This window comes from Ornithodoros turicata, chromosome 8 (genome assembly GCF_037126465.1).
Source record: "Ornithodoros turicata isolate Travis chromosome 8, ASM3712646v1, whole genome shotgun sequence".
NCBI lineage: Eukaryota > Metazoa > Arthropoda > Arachnida > Ixodida > Argasidae > Ornithodoros > Ornithodoros turicata.
Window position 1 is genome coordinate 13,294,932 of NC_088208.1, and position 23,336 is coordinate 13,318,267.

At 44.5% G+C, this 23,336-nt stretch overlaps 1 protein-coding gene and 1 long non-coding RNA gene across 2 annotated transcripts in view; one reads left to right on the top strand and one right to left on the bottom strand.

Annotated features, from left to right (window-relative positions):
- Positions 1-710: 710 nt before the first annotated feature.
- Positions 711-23,336, top strand: part of LOC135365967 (uncharacterized) — a 47,656-nt gene continuing 25,030 nt past the window's right edge. The window contains exons 1-4 of the mRNA XM_064598610.1: positions 711-773; positions 837-958; positions 3,484-3,584; positions 8,108-8,170. Of these exons, the coding sequence (XP_064454680.1) occupies positions 721-773; positions 837-958; positions 3,484-3,584; positions 8,108-8,170 (339 nt within the window). The 5' untranslated portion in view covers positions 711-720. The remainder of the gene's footprint in view (positions 774-836; positions 959-3,483; positions 3,585-8,107; positions 8,171-23,336) is intronic.
- LOC135365968 (uncharacterized) overlaps positions 17,030-23,336 on the bottom strand; it is a 49,580-nt gene continuing 43,273 nt past the window's right edge. Inside the window, exon 4 of the long non-coding RNA XR_010414045.1 lies at positions 17,030-17,139. This is a non-coding gene — a long non-coding RNA (uncharacterized LOC135365968). The remainder of the gene's footprint in view (positions 17,140-23,336) is intronic.

Here is a 23,336-nt window from a genome sequence, read left to right on the forward strand (position 1 = left end):
AAAAAACAACCTCAGTGGACTAGTCGATAGCGCGTCGGACAGCGGAAGGACGGTTCTCCAGATGGAATCCCCAGGGTGACAAAACTTTCAGGTGTGATATCAGATGTATGTATCAGATGTAAACTGCCAGTGCGGGTGTGGCGTCAGCGAGGCGCAGTGACGATGTGACGTCAGAGATGTCACCATATAAAGGGGACTGTGATGTCAGGTGGTGGGAGTGTTATCTGTGACATCAGAGATCGCTCCCAGATAATGATTTTATATCTACACATTGGACATCTACGGTATTCGTCGGATATCACCACATCGAACTATTGTTTGGTACCAAGCCTGAAGTAAAGTTGGAAACGAATGAGGAGTCCTCAGCATTCTCTGAGGACAAGGAGCAACCGAAGTTTGTTTCGGAGACGCCAGATTTCTTTTTCTCGATAGTCAAAGAAGCTTTTAGGACTGTGCCGAGTGCGTTGAACTTCGAGGTGAATATGTCGAATTGTAATTGTAATTCAACTGTAATTGTCTAGGCCGTGTTCTTCGCACCCTCGTACAGACTGTGCACGTTACTTTGATAGGAGTAGACACCATCTCAATTGAACAAAGCGCAGTAATCATATTTTACATGTCGCTCAACGAAATATAATTTAATAATATGTGAGAAAGCAGTCAGAACAGTGTGAACACCGGCACGAACAAGGCCCCAGCGAGTGGTAGTTTCCAAGGTCGATGTGGGGAAACATCCTCTACACATCGACCTTCTACGCTTCCCCGTGCATAGTGTGGGTACAGCTGCGAAAGAGGCGCTCTTCATGCTGATTTATGACCGGTGTTGTCTGCAACAGGGAAACAGCATCTAGTTCAAGTATGTCGGCTGTCCTCAGCAGTATTCTAATTTCCGTGCTGTTTTGGACCAACTCTGGACAAGCAAGCGTTCAACGCATGCAATGGTGCGGCAGAGGGCTAAGTAAGTCTTGCCAATCACATTTTCGGTTTTGTAACTTTCTCGTGGTGTGGAGTTGCAGTGTTTTCAGTTGCTATTCTGCTTTGGGTTGAAGTGAAAAAGAATGGCAATGTTGCTGCAAATAGATAATGAGGTCCCTTAGTTCTGTACAGACTTTGCGTTCCTTACAGGGATTATCGCATCCGAAAATGTGTGTATTATACCGATACGTAATATTCGGAACTGCTTTTTTACCCCACCACTGTGAAGGGCATGCAGAATATATTCGAATTCATGATAATTGACAGGGATATTGAGGAACTATCCCGTCGGAGGAAATAGCCCAACATCATGCATTCCGGGGCACCAATAGTATAGAGGGGCACCAAGAGCATCCGGCTTCTGCTGGGATTATGCCTTCCATCTCCCAGCTTCAGGAGCTGTGTCTTTTTTTACTATCATTCTATGGGCTGGGTTTGCCTCCTTTCGTCGGTCTGACAAGATTGCGCTGAAAAAGAGCGTTATGCTCTTCGGGCCCCGAATAGCATGATATTCGACTTTTTTTTTTCTGATAGGCTGGCAACTTTCTCTTCCGAAAACAGCTTACATACTAAATTAACATGTTTCGGACATTAGCTCTCCTTCTGCAGCTAGGAAAGCTCCAGCGACTCACCTCCTCTTCCTTTCTTCAATATCCCCCTCTCCATCGATAGTAAGATTATGATGACGTCAGCCAGGTACACGAATTGAAGCGCAGCGAAGACAATTGTCTTGGAGCTCGTCGGCTTCACGTTCGCACTGAAAGATAATAAATGAAATGTCTTCGGCAAATGCGCCGACTTTCGCTTGCCAGTGTGAGCTCCGACGCCATCATCCATCGCGGGACACGGTGTTACGTTCCTGGACATACGAACATGATCGACGCTAAACCACAAACAACATTACAAAGCCGTTCTCACATATCGCTGCTTTATTTTTTTCCTGACATCATCATCATGATTCACAAGCCAATCACAGACACCCGGAGACTTGCGGGCGCCCTCCCACGCACTCCCTGGCAGTGATTTATCCAAACCCCCGCCCCCTACACCCGCGAGATGTTCAGTGACAGCCCCTACATTTTTAAGCTGCGTACCCTCTACAGGGGGTACCATTGCGATTTCAGCTTTTGACACATTTCGGTAATGATATGATAAGGTATAATAACGTGACTTCAATAATCATCGCCGCACCCCAAATTTTCTTCGAAAATCCCTCCGTCCTTGGGAATCTGGATAAACCACTGCAAGAGGCCCTCACTGGCCCCCGGGTTAGACGAGTGTGTGAGACGTTTTCTCCGATTCCCGGAGAGGGAATCCAGGCATACTGTTAACACCCGCCTTCTACGCTTGCAATCCGTTACATCATACCGCAGTGAAAATACTCTGACACTAACTAACTAGCGGATTTTATTTTCAGCGTTATAATCAATGGTGAACAAGGACTAAAACATCACTATAGTTACGCAATTGACTGTGACGAATGCGACTTCTTGGGTCTTTAGCAGCAAACATTGCAAATGGCTACCAGCAGTCGAAACTTGTTTTGTGTCCATAACTTAAAAACCCGAGACTAGGGGACAAAAAAAAAAAAACGAGAAAGACACAGACACACAGACAAGGTCTCAGTGAGACCTTGTCTGTGTTTGTCTGCATGAAAAGTACATATTGTGCCATATTTTCAGGTGTGAGAGCTTATGTCTTCGTTTTCTTTTCTTTTTTCTTTTTTTTTCATGCTTCGATGGGGTGAGCCGCTGAGTTCAGCCCGAACTCTGGCAGCTCCATCGTCCACAGCAGGCATGGCTGATGGGCCGTACTTCACCTTCGCAACATTACCGTTACGAAGACGGGTGGCGTTCGCATTCTAATCGTCACGATGCAGTGCCGAACTCAAAGCCATGACGAAACAGGTCCGATAATGAGCAACACGAAAAACACGAATAAAGGTCCGTTCGTGTTTCTTGTGTTGCCCATACCTAGGCTGGTTTCGTCATGGGTATCGTCCACCAGCTAGACAACCTTTACTCTATTTTGTCACTCACGAAACCCAAGGTCGTCAGCTCCGTGATTTATATCTGCGGCACAACTATATCCCTTGAGTGTCCTGGAGAACGAATGAAGGTTTGTTTTACTGTGTTATACCTAACAAAACATTAACTATTTTAAATAGTTGGTGTTTGGCTATATCCCTTGAGTGTCCTGGAGAACGAATGAAGGTTTGTTTTACTGTGTTATACCTAACAAAACATTAACTATTTTAAATAGTTGGTGTTTGGCGCATTGCTTTCGTTGTCCTTAAAGGTGTTGCATATCCCGATGGTTTTTACTGCGCATTTCGAAGATTTTCAGTGCATTGTAGCATGCGTATTTCGAAACTTTTTAGTGCATATTTATCTGTGCTCTAGTAATGGCACGAGGATTTGCGTCACGAATATTTGGTAGCCAAAGGGCTGAAATCTGTATTCGGTGCACCATCAGCTCATTACTGCTGTATTTTTTTTTCCTTTAAAGATCCTATTGATAGTGCTCGTCTTGGACGCATCACAACCCAAGCCTTATGGGCTTGTAAGAGCCATGTGATGGAGTTGGACGTACGACCAAAGCTGATTCGGGTATGTGTAACTATTCTGTTCCCTAGACTTCATTATGCCCCACAAGAGCACATGTTCAAGACCGGTCAGCGTGCAGATGATGCTAGGAGCTCGATCATTTTTCTTAAATTGACGCTGGCACCCGGAAACCCAGCTACGAAAGGGGTACCAGTGTGTTCGGCATCGGCCGACAATGTACACGGCCATTTTTTTTTCGTTCGAAAAGTGCTGAACTGTTAAATAAACAAATTCTAAAAGCCCCAGAATCACCGGTTGGGTGACGTCACTCCCTAAGCGGAGGAGTGAGAGGGAGGCGCTGAGAGGACGAATGGTGCCGTCCATGTGCCCCGTAAGGCAGCGTTCACAGGGCGCAACTTTTTCTCGCAATTATGAGCGACTTTGGAGTTTCTGGCAGTCGGCCAGTACCGGCAGCCTCCAGCAACTCGAGTTGCTCGTAATCGCTCCCCGACCGAATTCCTAGCAGCAGAAAAGCTCCTAATCGCTCCCCGATTTGCTCGCGCAACGGGCAGTCAGCATTGCCACGTGACTCCCGATAGCGTGGTAGACTCCGTTCGTCTAGCCGGGTTCAAATCCTGCAGGGGCATCTGAGAAATGACTATTTTTAACTAATGCCACAAAAAGATGTCAATTGTCATTTTTGAAGGTAATAATGACGTATTCGCGCATAAAAACTGACTAAAATGTCGCAAACGACACCTAAAGAAAAGACTCCACCAGTTCCATCCGAAGCCACATTTTCGGGTCGCCGAAAGGTTGCTCTCGGGGGGAGCTACCGCTATGCTACATGTGTGCGCGGACCCGAAATTGCTCGTCAAACGCTGGTTCCAGTTGCTTCGAGTTGCTGGGTAAAGTCGCCCCGTGTGAACGCCGGATAACGCTACGAGACGCCCGCGGAATTCCTTTTCTCAAGGTCGACCCCTGTCTGGTTCTTAGGGAGTGACGTCTTCTCATTTTTCCAGAGAGGGTTATTCCCGGATACTCTCAGCATCCGTCTTCTGCTGCTGTCATGTATTCCGTCGAATAACGTCCCAACTACGTCATTGCTCCGCGTGGGATTTTCGCTGCCGTAGTCAGTGGTTCAGGAGGAATAAGATGACATTATAATTTTGAAATCGAGTGGAACGTATGTGACCGTCTGTTCAACACATATGTGTGGAACACACATGGACATATGTGTGGATATGTGTGGACACAACCAGATGTCTCGACTCGTGACAAGCACGCCGCATTAAGTACATAATTCGAGGTTTCCTGACAAAACTAAAAGTGGCTTCATTTCAGCAGTCATGGAAATGTGCACGCCAATACGAATGGAAACAGCAAACAAAAGTAATATGCTAGGTTCAAATAGTAAACTCTGCTCACATCACTTCACAGGCTTAGTAGCTGCAAACCAGTACTGTTCATGCAAAATAGGCAAGCGCGTGCATGCCTATCTGTGGGGACCGCATGCAGACACCACCGGCGACAAGATAGCGATATTAAGTGCATACATTCTCAACAGGCATATGGGAGAAGTGGCAAATTTCATCTAGAATCTAGAAAAGTTCATACAGCAGCATCTGCTCATCCGTAGTTTATTGGTGTAAATAACTTTGTGACTGAATGTATAAAACATTGCGTCACACAGCAGGATTGTCATGATGAGACTTTCCAACTGACCTCGGTACCCAGTGAAAGTTATCGACTGTTAGCACTTCGAACTTCGTTGTTCAACAGGATCCAAGACTTTTCATTGTCGTTTTCTTCGGAACGTAAACACGCTAAATTAGGTTTCATTTCATCATAAGCTAAATATGGTTTCATTGTTCATTATTTTCTCCCTTTTTATGGTAATAACTATTTGATGGGTTCATTGTCGAGCTCCGTTTCGACGGAGCATTGTTCGCTTTTACTGTTCTGTACAGGCACTGAAGGCTCATTCACATACGTGTTTCAAACAGGCATGCCGCCTTAGTGTTCGCGTCGCGATCGAGGGGAGCCAGTTAAAAATGGCCGAGCTGCCGACGTGCAAATGCTTTTCCTCGTTGTTGTTACGTCCAGATTCTACCGACACGTCTTCCGCTCCGTCCATACTTACACATAAGTGTCACAATACTGGGTGCTTTTTCTTCTTCTTTTTTTATCAGGACTGCTTTCTATAAAAAGGCCATGAGAGCAGCATTGATGCCGTTTTTGAAGTTGCGCTCTACGACGCCAAACGGATAGCCTCAGAAAGGGAGTATGCAACTACGAGATAACTAATTACCTCAAATTCAATAATGAACACAGTCCTCGTTGAAGTTCATTTCATCTCTTAAACGAGCAAACGCAATGAGCAGAAACTAAAACTGTGTGTCACCTTCGCTGACAGAAAAAGCAGTTTGTCTGTCCAGGACGTCCGCACCAATTCCTGTCATCTCCACCTGCTCCAGTGCCATGTATGCCAAGGGGAGCCTGGCCGTTAGGAGGAGCCTACAAAGAGGCTAGACCTGTCAGTCAATCTTCGGCGCATTTCATTCGTTACCGTTTTCCATGGCAGCTGTCATGACATGCACCAGATTTTTTTTTCAAGATAGAGGATGGTGCATGGAACGGCGAAGCGGAGGTTTCGCGCCAAAAATTTTCACAGACTGCTCTAATCTCATACTCTGAGTATATATCCTCATGTACGCATGTGCAAAATCAGCTTCAACTTTCGCTCCGTCATCATTACTTACGCGAAAATGTGATGTTTCGTTGGAAACTTTTGGCGGAGTTAAGACCGTGATGCCAAGAAAATAGCAAGAGGGACGACCCTTAGACGTAGGATTTTGCATTCTATAATTGCATTGTGTTTATACACACATCTTTGCTCATTTTTTATTCGATCAAGTTACACTACGTGATTTAAAACTGCGTACCGGCAGTCGTATGCAACGAAGTAGCGGTTGTACCGCTCTCCTTGCAAATCACTTCTGCCACCAATCATTTCTGCAATTTTTAGCCTTTCCAACACGCCTCTCTCCATGCAGATGGCGTTGATAAGAGAGAGCGCAAAGTCCGTTGTTCTGGTCTGTCACCAGTGGTATATGTTTCAATCCGAATCAATCGAGTTTCTCCAAAATGGTGGCACCTAGTAAGTAAGGGTGAGGTATTAGTACTGGATGGATGTAATACGACAACTGTATTTCTACCTGCGATTGGCTAGATACCTCGAAAAGCGGATGCAGCCTCAGGTATAGGCAGGTCCCATTCATGGCCAGATTCCCTTTGGCATACACAGCACTGACCTGCTCCAAGTCAAGTGGCCCCCTAGCGGGAAGTGAGCGCTTATTTGCATATCAAAATTCTGAGATTGATATTTTAGCACGCGCACGTGTTTCAGGATTTTTAAACGTGGAATGGCTTTCAAATAAGACAGCCTCTCATTCTGCTGTTATTAGAAAAATTTATTATTTGACGTCACCCATTGGCTGGTTGAGCTGCTGGGACTCGCTTTTGCCTGAAATCCCCTAATCAGAGATAATTAATTTTAGGTATTGAGCCTCATTCTAGCTGCGTACTTGCTTCGACAGCATGCCCGCCTGTAATGCTTAACAAAACTACAAAAACGACATCTATACTGCTCTCGTAGCTTTTTTGTAAGAAAATATGTCCTGATTAAGAACAAATTGTGTAATAGAAACGCTGAAAAGGAACTGCAGAAGGAGCGAGACGTATGTTTATCTGCTGCCGACCAACACGCATGGTGACACCCAAGATCGCATTTATTTTCGTTGATCCTGGGGTTCTCTGAATTCGCAGCCCGTCGTTGATCACTTTAGTGACGATGAAATCACCTACATTCATTTATTTATTTATATATTTATTGATTTCACAGAAGTCATTAAGAGGCTAAAAAGTTTCAGGAGACTTGCAAGGCCCCTAGCCCCTGCAGCAGCACATTAAGTAATCACAAGGTATGCAACACTATGCACAATGATAAACAAGTACAAAAATGTCACTCAATCATCAATAATAATAAATAGCCAATGAAACGAAGATCAGTGTTGAACCTTATCTATGCTACAGCAATGTGATATTTATATACAGTAGCGATTATTCTAAATTACAAAAATGTGATTGCAATTCAATTCCGTGTAAAGACAGCATATCGCATGTACTATCATTGAGTTGTCTAACTAAATCCTATTGCAACCTGTGGAACCCGCACGACGTCTCGCACTGTGGAACTTTGTATATTAATGGGTTACATGGTCGCACCAAACGCACACACAAGAGGACAAAAGAACTGTGCTTGGAGGCCCGTCGGCTCCGAGGGAAGACTGTTTTGCCCCTCCGTGAGCGCCTCTTTGGCTGAATGGACACTGTTCACGGACCTGCTCTCGAGAGCTGCATCTGGAAGCGGCTCGCGAAAAGCTTCTGGGAACGCGTTGCATCTGGGAAGACGCGGAGCCATCTCAAGACACGCGTGTGTGAATGAGCCTTAACGTATATCAGGATTGACATTGTTTTCAGTGTGTTGTGTTTACTATTTCATTCGTTGTCATTATTTGCACCAGGAAGCGAAGAGAGCGTGTGCGGTCGTACGACTGTGCTACGCCATGGCTGAAGTGCCTCGCCAGGTAAGAACTGACGGCGTGACACATTAGCAGGTTGAACGACACCGAAATGTCCCAGGACAAACATGATGTTCGATAAGTAAGAGGCTTGGGAACGTCCAACGCCGTTGTAGCGCATCTCATTCCTTATCTGTTCGTTCGGTGTTGAAAGCGTGTCAGGAGGTCACGAAGACTAAGCTGAAAAATTCCATGTCGGTTTCAGGCTGTGCATATGGTATCCTTCGCTTGATACATTTTTTTGCGTTCTTGTCTTACACAATTTAAGCGACTCAGTAATTAGGCAGTTGGCAACTTACGTCAGACCTGATCCATTTAGGCATTAATCCATTATGTACAGTTTTTACACCTGTGTAAAAACTATACATAATGGATTCGCTGACTGAGAAAGCGAGGATAACGCTCTGGAGCTTCTACAATTTTGGATTGTCCTCATATCAGGGTGAGTTGATCCCGACAATGAACACTGGTATCTCTCTGAAACCTTGTTCGAGACAACGCTAAGATTAGTAACTGTTATACCCCTGTCACACAGGCATCTCGAAGGCCTTTGGGGCTGTTATCAATTGACTCAGCTGCCAATTGTGCGCTGCCACACGGCGTTTCGTGATGGCCTTCGGCCGGAGTGTCAAGTGGGTCAAGGGAGAGCCACAGAACTCCCTCGATGTCTCGAATGCCGTCGGGACGATGATCCCTACACTCTCGGGTACATTGTCTTCGCCCTAAATGCGCTGTAAACGAGATTTCTTCGCGTCAGACGACACTTTCTGACGCAGTTTCTGCTTTTGTATTTATTGGAAGCTTCCGCTTCTTCTTCTTATTTTTTTTTTCAGGTACGTTCGTTTTTAGTCAGCATGTTATGCATTTCCCTGCTTTTTCCACCGGCGCCTGCGAAAGGATAACAATAACCACAGCACAATGATATAACTATAACAAAACAATACGATAACAATAAACAACAAACAATGTGACCAGACGAAAAGAAGCTGAAGGAGCTACATCGCGATTGACGCGCTGCAGCATTTTGAAGGCCAAATGCGGAAGCTTTCAATGGCCATCAAAAACTTCCCGTGTGCACCGAGACAATCCATTTGAGTTCAAAGGCGATATAAAATCTCGAAGGCCTTCTAGTCGGTTGTCATTGTCCGTTGACCGTGTGACAGGGGTATTACTGTAACTTCCAATGTATTCTTCTCGTTCAGCCGCAAACGACGGACAGCTCCCAATGGCTGCACAACAGGTCGCAGTAACTGGGAGTATTTCAGAGGTTATGTTCAGCAGTACCAATGCCGTGTTTCCCCGAGCATCTGACCTCTGAATTATTCAGAGGTTAGACCGGTGTTGACGCCGACTGTCGTAGGCGCCGTTGTCGGGCTCAGCATCAATCCAAGCATGTCACGGATAGAGTCAGGAGTGACACAGTGCTCGCAATTACTAACCTTCGGAAACCGTGCGCCGCCCTTCCATGCACAGCTGCGCTGCCGTCACCGCGGTCCTCTCAGGATTCGTTTGTGTCTGCTGATTACTTGACATTTGGAAGAATGATACATAGCTATAGTGAGGAAGAGTAATTGAGCAGTGAAGATAAAATAGCATGTACAGAGGAAACAAGACCATGAAGCTACAGGCATTTTCAACAAGCGTGCCGCGATTCGAAGGGTACAGCTCTGCTTCATCTTTCTTCCTTCATATGTCCAATAAACTTGAACCACACGAGAGCATTCATTTCGTTGAAACTCGAACCTCATTATCCTTCGATCTCAAAGAACATCTTAACGAAAGTGTGGCAAAATCTTGGACAGAAGAGGACCAGTAACTTTTTGGGGTATGTGTCCTAGCAAGAGGTTACAGAGCACACCAGTGACTTAGTCTTCCTTCGGCTCAACACTCTAGCGGCAGAAGGAAGCGGGTTCGTTTAGAGTCACTAAATACGGAGTATACTAGCGACATTGAGCCACGCCGGCGAGTGGGCCCGCCGTATTGAGTGACCCGTGTCTGCCTCGCCTAGCGATGAGACGCCAGTCTCCCTCTTCTTCGGTGGAGAACAACGCGCATTCGATTTTACATGGAGATCACTGAACGTGGACAAACTTTTTGGAAGGACAGACCACGTGACACGATCGCGCATCTGCTGTCACCGAACGGATGCTCCGGCGCACAAAGGAAATGCGATAATATGTACACCTATTTAGCGACTCCGGGTTCGGTCACTCGTTCCAAGGGGTGGAGCAGTGCGCGGGTATCGGCGCCTAACCAAACCACTTCCCGAAAGACTCCAGCAATACCGTTACTTCGGCGGTGTATTGCAACTGAGCGCACTCGCCCGCCCCTCTGAACGTGTGGACAAGCCTGCATCCGCTGGCCGTTAGAGTGTCATGCTGAACGAAAAGTACGCCGCTCGCGTGAGCATCTGATGCGGAAAGGCTACCTGTGGACAGAAGAGTCGTGCGCACTCTAGGACGTTCGTCTGTTTTCCAGTATGACGTCAATGGTAATCAGAGTAATTCTCAGATTTGTGTGATTCTCAGATCATTAATAGATGATAGTAATAAATTGATGATTGTGTGAGTGATTCTCAAATAATCTCAGTTGAATTCACCATTCAACTTTGAGAATAAAGTTTTGCACGTTTTACCTTTAGATTACTTGATCTCATACATGATTTCAGTCTGCACTGAACTTGCCACGTTTGTCTATGCAAAACAATAGATCATAGATAAATAACAAAATGAAAAAGAGTAGAAGAGAGATACAATCCATCTCTTTATTTATCTAGAAATCAACAACCCCCATCTTGAAGAGGTCGAGTGGCTGAGCATCGTTGGGCACGATCGTTGCCGGTATCGGCAGGTGACAAGCTAGTCACAACGCATCACTCACCAGATGGTGCCACTGCCTCTCCCCATTGCAATATGCATGGAAGGCAGGGAGAACAGCGAAATACTAGCGATGGGTAATAATGGGAAGAAGAAAGTCACTGATAAACAAGTCTCAAAATGCAAGATCGCATACAAAACGCTGCTGGTCGGGGAGAAGGCTTAACATGAGCGCAGAGCTAGGCATCGAGGTGCTTACTCCCAACTGGAGTGTTCGGGCTCATGTCGGAAAAGAGAAAAAATACTAGCAGTAGGTGAAAAGGAAAGAAGGCACCGCTAGTTAACTCTAAAATATAACCTCTATGATGATTGCATACAAAACAGAAAAACTATTGCAGAAATATACAGAACACCGTGTATGGAAGCTGATCAAATCCAATTAAGGATTAAATTCCAAATACTTCCTAAATGAGACTTACCAAAATCCAGAAAGAACAAGGTATTGTAACAAAGAACACCATCAGTAACTAATAACGAGGATTAGGTACACTACAAATCAACCCAGAGCAATGGTAACGACGACCTCAGTGAAGTATATCTGTTCCATCCGAGGGCAAGGCAGAGAACTGAATAATTATGCTTTTTTCTAATGAATAAGTTCAACCATGTATGACCCTTGCAGTTATTTTCTCAATACATTAATAACGAAATTATTACGAGTCATGCTAGCGCTGCTCCAGTCCAGATCAAGGGTGCGACAGCACATTGTCATAGCCAAGACACTGCTTCAACAAGAATATTTCTTGTAAAAAAAGATGAACAACAGGAAAGCATGTGTCATAAGACAGAACAAGTCTGGACATGTCATTACATTGCTCAAGGACCACTGTCATATGAGGAAAAATCGCACGACTGCTAGACAATCAAGGAAATAAAGCACAGAGGTCCACTTGAACAAAGTAGAATACCCTCTCCAGCATCAAACTATTTCTCAACGCACACACACTCCACTTCTTCAAATACATTCTAAATTCACTTGCCACAAAACGCCAGCACCAGTACAACAGAAGCACCCGTTTTCTGCGGTTTCATTTTTTCCACTAACAGTCAACACAACTGCTATGAACACCTGAACGGAGTCATGCATTGGATTCATTGAACAATGAAGCCACTGCATGATTTCTTCACATCCTATCTGAGGCTGCACCAAGGGCGAGCAAAGCAGCGCTATGCAGCGGCAAATAGTTTATACAATCCCTCCTATTATTTATTGAATCCCTGTCACAGGAATATTTCTTTTCTCATACTCTTAATGATGTTCACTCTTACATTAAAATTATACAACAAAAAAGCAGAAAACACCATGCATCAAATCTGATCATAGCAATTAAGCATTTTCACCCCAAAGACTTATCAAAAAGCACATTTGCTACTTTCGATGTTTATAATCATTATTATAGAATATAGATTAAAAATAATAATTGAAGCCCTGGAGAACTCAACGTCATTACTTGGCTTATGTAACGCGTGACGCGCAATCGAGAAAAAGGCGCGAAAGCCTGGGGAGCAAAGTCCCAATCGCGCATGAGAGACGACCAGACAGAACGCTGCTACAGGGAGAGATATATGATGTGAATGAATTCCTACTATGTTAATGATTATCACTATCACGTTGCTGTTTAGAAAAACTAGAAGGAAAAGGCTTTACCACCTTCAATCTTCATGAAACACAGCTATACTTTTAGGAACAATAAAAATTTACTGTTTATGGAAACAGCTGCTCCACTAATGTATAGATTACTATCAATCAAGCGCACTGTCATGCAGCGAAGCAGACTCAGACCAAAAATAATTAGTTTACCAAATACCACTGAGGGTGACGTGCTTCATAGCAATTTATACCCTGCGCCTCTATCAATATTCTATCTATAATCTCAAGCCACCGCTTCTATGAAATAAACAAGCCCACTCCTCTTGCTAGAACACTATTCAGCTGTACCAAGCGGCACATATTTCCTCTGCGTAAAAGCAATGAAAGAAGCAAAGAGCAGCGAAGGAGTACATGTACCTTTTTTCTCGAATAGTTATTAATTACAAAATCGAAAAAATTGTAAACGGAGAAAAGCTCACCCATTTCTGCTGTCAGAAAATGATTACATTATACGCCGCACGCGACTGCATTGTCCTTGCATAAAGAAAGCACAGAACAAAGGTATGCAAATTCTCTTTAGCGACCAATGAAAATCACTTCTACTCGGACACCGTAATGGGATATACGCTGCATTTTTATGGGAAAAAATTGCAATAAGAAAGGCACTACTAAAGATTTCAAGACATGTGACAGCACATACAAAACGCTGCACATGAGGGAACAGTCTTAAAATGAACACTTTAGCCCAATCGCCTGTCTCATGGTGGTTTGCGTGGAAGACACAAAAACAACAACAAAAGCTAGCTAGCGGTGAGTAAAAACTAGCGGTGAGTAAAAATTTCAACAAGAAAGGGACTGCTAAGCATGTCCACCCATGCAACTGCACATACAAAACACCGTTCATCATGGAAAAGGCTTAGGCCTACGTCACAAAAATTACTGAGCAGACACAAGCATATCTTTTTCCACATAAAGTAAACACCGATCGCTATTTCCTCTTTGGAAGAGGACACACTAATTCTCTTAAGTGAGCTGGGAAAATAACTTCTACTTGAACAGCGGTCTGAACCAAGAAGGCGTCGAATTTCGCGACTCCTCTTCTCGTGTCGGGTTCACCTCACAGACAGGATAACTTTCTGAATATATGCTGCAGGTACAGGAGTAGAGCTTTATTGCAAGGATAGTCATCTGCTGCGCATCATATTTAGTACAAGCCTAAGCATGCTACCCCTTACTAGGTAGGTGAGTGACTAATGAATCAGATACAAAATGTCATTCCAACGTCACTGACTGCAAGCTTCAATACCCAACAGAGCAAACCGCATTGAGATCCCTCTAGTCTCCTTGGGTCCACCTCATCGACTCGAAACCTGTCTTGAACATATCCTGCATTGCACTGAAATAAGAGCAAAAAATATCACTCTTGTCATGCCAACTACGTAGGGAATAATGACAACGTCAGCGCATTTGTTTTTATTTCTTTACTTTGTGATTTCCAGAAGATCACTACTTTGTGCAAGTCATCAAAAATGAGAGGTCTGGTTATCGTTGCTGATGTTGTGTATTTTCGTGGATTTGGTGGCAAGAGAATCTACAATATTTTTAAATAATTGGGGTGAGCGTTTAGAAGCACTTTGATGCTTGAGAGTGCTTTCCACTTTGTGAAAGTATTTCTGTGACAATGAAAAAACGGCTAGGAAGCAAGCGAGCTGGTGAAGATGATGCATAATGTAAAAAACCCCCCGAGACTAGGGAACACGAAGGGACTTCGTGTGACTTCGAAGACTTCGTGTTTGTGTCTGTCCCTTCGTGTTCCCTAGTCTCGGGGTTTTTTACATTATGCATTTCTGTGTGCATGCTTTCCATTGATGTCCAGCAGTAGTGCAATTTTTCCTCATGTGACAGTGCTCGTTGGGCAATATCTTCACATGCCCATACGCCCAGTCTCACGATCCACACTTTCCTTTTGTTCACACACCTAGTTCTGTATCTTTCTTTTCCTGACAAGAAAGTTTCTTGTTGAAGCAGCGTCTCGACAGTAACGATAGTGCAACAATACTGTTTAAACAATACTTGTTTTGCACTGACCTTGTTGTCATTTTTACCTGATCCTCGCATTTTATTGTCCTCTGTCTTTCATCCATATTGCCATGAGTATGTTGCATGGGAATGGTGGCACCTACTGGTGTGATGCCTTGCAACTAGCTTGCCACCTGTTGCTGATATCTGCAACCATCGTGCGCAACGATGCCCAGCCGCACGTAACCGAGTGATTTCTTCAAGATGCTGCTGTTGATTTTGTAATGAATTATTTCTCTCTAGTCCCTTTCTATTTACCGTAATTTCACGCGTATTTGCCGTGGCTTATACGAGATTTTTTGTTCTCACGGGCGCTCTGCGGCTTATCCACTGGTGCGGCGTTATCTGATGACAATTTTTTCCTTGTATTTTCCCCAGATGTCGGTTTTAACTAAAGGGCCGACAGTGTCTCTGGAACAGCACTGCCTTGGCGATGCACAAACAGTGCGTAACAAGGACTGGTCCACATTTGAGTACATTGATGTTCCTGGTGCATTCCCCCGAGCAGCTTTAATATAAGTGTCTACTGGAAGACCACTGACCTATCAATCCAGGAAAACCGCCCAATAAGGCTGGATAGTCCGATCTTGGTAGAACTTTCGAGCTGACCTCCTTTGTTGTACAGTATGCCGACCCCGGAGTATGGACCAAAGAATTTATGGCCTTCTCTATGGTCTTCTTTGTCGCGCAAATCAGTCGTCTCGTACTGCACGCGGCATATCTGCCAGTGCGGCTTATCTGGCAGAAAATTTTCAAAACGTCCTTACAAACGCTGCTGTGGGTTATTTGCGATGCGGCTTATACGCGTGAAATTACGGTAGTTATTTTTCTATAACCCTTTACCTTGCATAGAAGAACCATGGCAAGCTCAGCATTGACTCAGATTTTGCACTTCTTTGAAATTAGTAATTTTAAGCGACTTAAAAGCAAAATGTACAAAATGTTTTGAATTTTATGTGTGAAACTTGGGTTGAATGATTACTACTGACATCATCCATTCCTCTTCCAGCAAACTGCTTTAACGGTTTTAGCAGAAACGGTTTTAGTGCTGCAGTGAGCCACAGTTGGCCTCTCCCCGGTTTACCTTCTTTACTGTATCAACTACCATCGCGGAATCAACGCGCTTCCTCTCTGCCATCTAGAAACTCCTTGTGCAGATCTAAGTGCCTACAAGTAACTTAGTTAATGTGCCTAAGTGATACAGAAAAACGATATGAACGAGCTCATGACTGAAAATAACTCACACTACTTCTGAATTGGAGCTGTATTGTGAAAGAATTTGATAGTTACCTCAATGTAAACCACATACGTCCTTTAGACATCCAGAGGATGGTTCAGCTGGAAAGTTTAGTATGTGCACTGGATATCCAGATATATCCAGATTACGCTTAAAAGAGATACCTGTAGATGCCACATACAGGCAATATTTTTCATTTTACCTGAGCAGCAGCACATATTTTACAATATTTCAACCTCTTGGTCGAAGTGAGGTAGTAGTAATTCAACACAGTACAAGTTTTGAGTCATAGTTGTTTTAATACACTGAAGAACAAATACTGAGCACAAAACACACTGAAATTGGTTGTAACGCAGTACACACAACTTCATACTTTAGTACTTTCAGTATCATATAGTATCAAGTGCTAAAATTTTTGTTTAAAAGTGTTCATATTCATATTTTATTTGCTGTGCTCGAAGGTTATATAAAGGTAATATTGATATGATACAGCGTCTACGCGCAGCACGGTATTTCAATATTGATGAGTGTGCTCATATGCTTCACGGGACATCGTCACATGCTACAAAACTATGCGACGAACCTAGAGTAAGAACAGTACCAACTGTACGCACTTGTTCTGTTTCAAGCACAGAACCACAGAAAAGAACAAGGACACGCGGGGTGCGATATCTGACAAAAGAAATGGCTGACGACCATTGACCATGACCATGACGATATCACATTTGCCACTACCAATTAGGCTAATATTTTCAGAAGACGTTGAGGACTGCTGGAACAGCTGTAAAAGTCGGCATTTTACGTTCCCAAGTTTCCGCCGTAGCTCCAACTATCTCTCTTGTCACTGAACGCAAAATAGCAGAAGATGGAAAAAGCAACTGACCAGTGAAGGAAACGAAACAGCCTGAAGACCCACGCGGGGCGTTTAGAATACAAAAGACAAGAGGAAACGGAAGAAGGCGTTAAGAGAATGTAGAGATCAATTCGTCACACAGAGAGAGAGAGAGTTTGAGAGTTTATTTGGCTCCAGCTTTATTTTGCCAGTTGAGCAAGAACAACGACGACGTGCTATTAAAGAAAAATTGTTTAATGTTACGTTTTTTCTTTTAATTTCGACGCTGGGCGCTCGTTTTCACATTGCCCATTAAACTACATCGCAACCTTTCCCATTCACCTTCTCGACGCCCAACATCTGTAAAGATATAAAGATGTCTTATAAACGTAAGTTTATAACACATGTGTACAACATACAGAGTGTCCACCATAACTATAGAAGTAATTTTTAAAAATAGAGGTGATGGTGAAAGGCCTCGCCGTTGTTGGCTTCACATATGTGGGCAATGTCGCGACCAACGTCTGGGGAACGTGCATCCAGTGCCGACTTCTGAGGGAACTCTGCCGACATATGTCTGAAAGCAAAGTAGGAAAACCCAGGAAAGACCTCAGACACCACAGCTGGCACCAGGATTCGAACCCGGGTACCTCCGGGGTTCCCTATCATGTTCAGAACAAAATCGAGACAGTTATAGCACGAGGGGAGGGCCTGGAAATAAGGCGATTTCTTGGTCGTTTTTCGACATTCAAGTACAAGTGCTCCCATTTTCCTCTTCTCTGTATGCGTGGGAGGGCAAACGATGTCGCAGCGGTTGCAGATTGCAGAAGACGGATTGCTGCAAAGAGTATACCCTTACTCAAGTACAGAGGAAAGGAAAATGGAAGCCCTTCTAATTGAGCATCAGAAAATGACCAACAGATCGCCTTATTTCTAGGCCCTTTCCTTCGCGCTATAACTGCCGCGATTTTTGTTCTGAAAATGGTAGTGTTACTAGCGACCCCAATAGATTCGATGTTCTCATTGGCTCAGTCGCCTCTCTTTGATGATCAAAAAGTTAATTAACGGAAGCTACAGCTCGGGCGATTCCGAAACTTAGCAAAAGCTACCTTCACGAAAGTAGTATAGATTCGAGCCCCACAACAACCACTTTTTTCTAATCCAGTTGTAGGAATTTCTAATCCACCAGCCATTTCTAATCCAGGTCAAGCCAGGTCTAATCCAGGCTCGACCTCTTCATGGTGATCCATCTAATTCCTATGTCAGTGGCTGCCCTTCATTGCCACATTTGCTCACTCGCTCATAAACACCAAAATTATCTATTCTATTCAATTCTAAGTCAGTTCATAGGCTTCCAAATTGCTCTTTTTTCTAATCCAGTTCTAGGAATTTCTAATCCACCACCCAATTCAAATTTAGGTCAAGCCACTTCTAAGTCCTCTGGTTGGTTGGTCACAGCTCCATTCCTTCACGCTGATTGACCGATCCAGGCTCCACCCCCTTCATGGTGATCCATCTAATTTCTATGTGATTGGCTACCCTTCATTGCCACAACATCTGCTCACTCGCTCGTAGACACCAAAATGATCTATTCTATTCAATTCTAAGTCATAGGCTTCCAAATCGCTCACCTGTCCATAGGTCCGGGGGGTGGTCACTTCCATTCACTTCTAAAACCTAGTGATTGGCTAGTGATTGACCTATTGGCTGCCTCTCATACATGCTCGATAGACTCATTTGTCATTTCCACTCTCTACTTACTCGGTCACACGCTTTCAACTGCATATTGCTTCATAATTTCAACCGCAACATAGACAGCCGCTCGTGGGTCAATTCCATTCATTTCTGGGCCAGCTCACAAGCCCCCCCCCAAATTGCATATTGGCTTGGGACGCTTTCTAGTTAATCCAGGACAACGCTTCGGAACAGTAAGGACATAGAAAAACACGGGAAATAGTTTTCAACATTTATTAGACACATCATGGCATTCTCAGAGAGATTGTAGTTCTCTCTGGGGCACTTCCAGCACACTGGACATTTCCACCCCACATCCATGGCGTTTTTCACATAAGTACCGTGTGGATCATCCAAGCGTTCGTCCTTCTCCATCCACGGCTCAGTCCCAGACCGCACGCGAGAACAGCATGTCACGGAAGTATCAGTTCTCTTCCTGCACATCTCCTGGAGCGAAAAAAGAACATTATGAGCTTCACTATTTACATCATCCATTTAAACTTACCATATTCACAGCTTCCGTAAGGGTAGGATTCGATGTCATTGCAGAGGTATCTCTTGTCGTCGTATGCCATCAGACTTCTTTTGACGTTTCTGATGGTGTACATGCACTGTTTCTTTCCAACGATTGATACTTGTTCGTTCGATACGCTCGTGTGATTGAACAAGGTATTGTAGTATGTCTCATGGAGGAGGTGCTTGCGTACAATATTCTTTTTGACCCCTTTAGCTCTTGCAGTTTGCTTTCCTCCAGCTAATTTGATGGAATACATTTTAGCTTTCAAGCATATTACTTCTTCGATAGGTACACTACCAGTTTCGCTTTTGAAAGCCCCAAGTCTCCCATGATTCTTTTCACTGTACAGTGGATGATCCCGGTCGAAGGAAGACAAATCTAAGTGGTCGTCGGCGATCGCTCGTAACTGATCTTCGTAGTCCTTGCAGAATAGGCCGAGGATCAGAGAATCCGTGTCAAAGTAACAGGCAATCAGTGGACAAGTGAGCTACTCAGCAAGGTTTCGTAGTAGAATGAGTACATGGTTAATTTACTCAGTTCCAAAATCGTAAACCCAATCTGGAGCGGGAAATCGCATCGCACTTTTCTTTTGCGCATTTCGTACATGACACAATCCGGGGACAAAATTTCCATCCTCACGCATTCCGCCCAACTCCCGAGGCGACTCGCCGTCTCCTCATGGAAGGCTACTCGAATGTCCCGCATGTTAAATTTATTTAAAAGCGTTCTTCCGAATACCGCATTATTTGAGAGTTTATAGAAATTTTTTTCGAACGTCGTGCTCGAGGCAACGCGTCTGGCAACATTGTCCTCGATGTAGGGACGCAGGAATGGTGCCTGGTGAAATTTTAGAATTCTGTGAATTTTTGTCACTCTCATACCCAATCTACAATAGAGTGCGAGCAGCGCGTAATGAACGACGTACTCGACCTTGTCCTTGCACGTGAGCAGCAGCTTTTTGCTGCTAGCTGGCTGATACATTAATTCTTCGAGAAGCCCTCGCTGGAATGGCGAGAGCCAATCCTTCGGGACAACCATCTTCTCAGGAGCCAGGGGAAAGTACCGTGTCAGTGCGTGGATAGATTTTGGATACTCCAAGTCACATACATACACGTAGCCAACGTCTGAATCAGTGGGGTGACGCATAAAATCCACGGAGCTAAAATCCTCGACCCATTCGAAATCACCAATTGGGAGGTGCTTTATCATACTGAATCCGTAAAGATTGTTGCAATCTATGTATGATATGTACACCTCCTCTTTATCGGGATCATAGCCACTACACAGAGGGTTATTGGCACGTAAATGACGTCTGCTCGCCTGACAGAGCCCACGTCTAACGCCCGATTCGATGGTTCTGTACATGTCCTCGTCGATGATTAACTCCAATTTTGCCTGCGTGTAATTTAGAGCGCATTGCCACGAATAGGATGCTAGAGAAACACAATGAAGCAATTCCAATCCACGTGCGCTGTAGCACAAACGTCGGAAGTGCTGCATCACGTCAGCATGTAATAGGGCATCCGTTTTCAGGTACAATGCATTATAATCCCCTAAACTCGAGCACCCAAAATGTTCAAATACATGCAGAGCGTACTGGTAGTCTTCGTCACTTATATCTTCCCCAGTTAGATCGTTTCGAAAGGCGGATTTTTCTGGCAAGGTCAATTCATCGTACACTGCGAAAGAACGAATATGGCTGTACGGGAATACACCTTTACGAAGCAAAATTTCGTAGTCATCTCCAAATGCCTGCTTAAGGCATTGGAACGCCTCTGCGCCCCCCATGCATTTGACAGTTTCCACAAGCTCCCCCAGCGACGAATTCAGGTACTGCATGGTATCTCTGAAGAGGAAGGTGCCAATTTCAAACGAACGAATTTTTTCCATGGAGCTGGCTACAATGAAGGGAGGTCGCTTCCACCCGAGAATGTGAAATTCACGCAGCAGCCCGGCCAAATCGTAGGACAAATTGTGTACCATGATCGGCAATTTTTCCCTCGTCGTGCAAGCGACGTTACAGGGGTTACACAAAGTTGCGATATAATTTGTCTCGCCCGCACTACAATGCTTCGAATGATCATGATGCCGGACACGGGGTAGATCTTCGGTAAACTCCTGTTTGCAGTACGCACAGTGGGTAGCAGCTCTGTGCTCAGCGCATTGCTCATCATTTAGCACCATTGCGGCGGAGCAAGCGTTCAGGGCGATCATCTCATCTCGCATTTCCATGAGCGCCTTCACACACTGCTTTGCCGCATCTTCCCCATGGTGCGTCCTGATGCGTAACACCCTTGAGTCGTGGGTACGCACGAGCACGGCACAAAAGCTAGAGGTGATGTGACGCTGCATGCCATCACTACTGGGCGCAAGTACGCTCTCCGTGTCCAGCGCGACAACGTAGTTGTACTGTTGCATGTACTGCATTTTAGTAAATTCTACAAAGTTTTCTCCGGGTTCACAAAATTCTAATAGGATTTCGTTCACGTCCGCGCAAAGGCGTCGATGTTTCGCCATGCTCTTTTCCTCATTAAAAGAGCGAGTGCAACGTTCGCATACGAAACGCGTGTTCTTTCTCGTCAACAAACGCTCGAGGGACTTAATTCCGAAAAAATGCTCATCAACCTCCAATAAGTGAATTTTCTTTTCGCTTTCCAGTTTTGGGGGTCGCGACACGTGCACTCCCTGATCGACGTACGCGTACACGTACACAGATATCCTATTTTTCTCTTCAAACTCGTCCAGATCAGCGAATGAAACAGGGAAGTGACTAGGCCACCAGTACTCTGTTGCATAATTTTCATATTTTTTCCATCGGTTCCTTTCCTGTGGGTGCAAGAGGGCGAGCGTATTGTATTTAAAGCACTCGCCCTCCTTACGCTCTGGTAAAGGGACATTTGTTAGGACATTCCTGCGACTAGCCAAATTAGTGGGAAGTACCCCATTGCACCCGAATTTTTTAGTTTTCACAGAGGAAATACACATTTGAACTTTTTGGACGTCAGTGGATACAAACCCACTACCCTCGCGCTGGTAATTTTCAATGCGCCCGGTGGACTCCTGAATCACATCCATCAAAGTATTTGCGATAGCTCCGTCGCTGTGGACTTCGCGAGCAAGCGCCATGAAATGAGCTATGTGTGCGGTTACATCCTCTCGATTTTCTTTCATCATTAGAACGTCAGAACAAATGCAAAACCTAAAGGGTATCCTTTGCGCTCGCAAAATAGCAATTATATTGTGGAGGTGGTTCATTAAATATTGTCGCAAGTCCTCTACTCCCTGATCATGAACAGATGCCAATAGCACAAACGCTTTGACGATACCTCGAAATGCGCTATCAGTTTGAAAGAAAGGCAGGAAGGAAATGTCCACATAGGGATGTGATCGCTCGACGTGAGCATGCAATGTGGCAGGTGAAATGTCTGGAGGAGATGGTGAATTCTTTTCCAGTGGCTCATCATCACCGATATCATGAGGATCAAAAAAGCAGAACACACATCTAGGCACTGAAAAAAAAAGAAGAAACACTAAGAAATCATGCACCACAGAGCGTGGATGAAAAATACTTACTTTTGAAGCGAGCTCCGCACACTCCTGAAGCGATGCGAAGACTGCTGCCTCTTTACACATCCTCCCCACTTATATAGCGGCGACCTCGCTGCATGCCCCAACATGCACGGGTGCGAGGAGTCGTCATAGCCTAAAAATAACTTGCTCTGCATGTTCAAGGTCGCAGCTTGCCCATGGCTTCACGTAACGCTCCGTCCGCCTACACCATTGCCGCACCTGAGCGCAAAGTTCGCTCTCATCACATGGCATTCCGATATGCAAATTGATTTCATGATCAGGCACACAACCATCCCATTTTGGCTGTGGAATTTCAATAATATTACTTAAAAGAAACAAATTGCGGTGAAATGCTGATTCATCTCAGACAGGAATTTCTACCCTCAGTGTTAAACCCTCAGATACCAGCATTTCTGCTCAAATAGTAAAATAGCTATGACTTCAAAAATTAAACACATGCTAAACAAACTACCATCAACTGCTATCAGATAATTATTGCATAATGCTAAATACTCATTTGCATTGTCCCTGCGTGAAGAAAGCACAGGACAAGGGTACACAAATTCACTTAAGCGATATGAGGGAAAAGGCTTAAGACCTCAGGTCACCACACATCACCACGCGGCTAGCACAACATGACACCAACAAGATACTAGCAGCGGGAAGAACTGCAACACTGCTAAACAAGTCCAGACATGCCACAATGACGTCACAAACCAGGAAAAAAGCACACGCG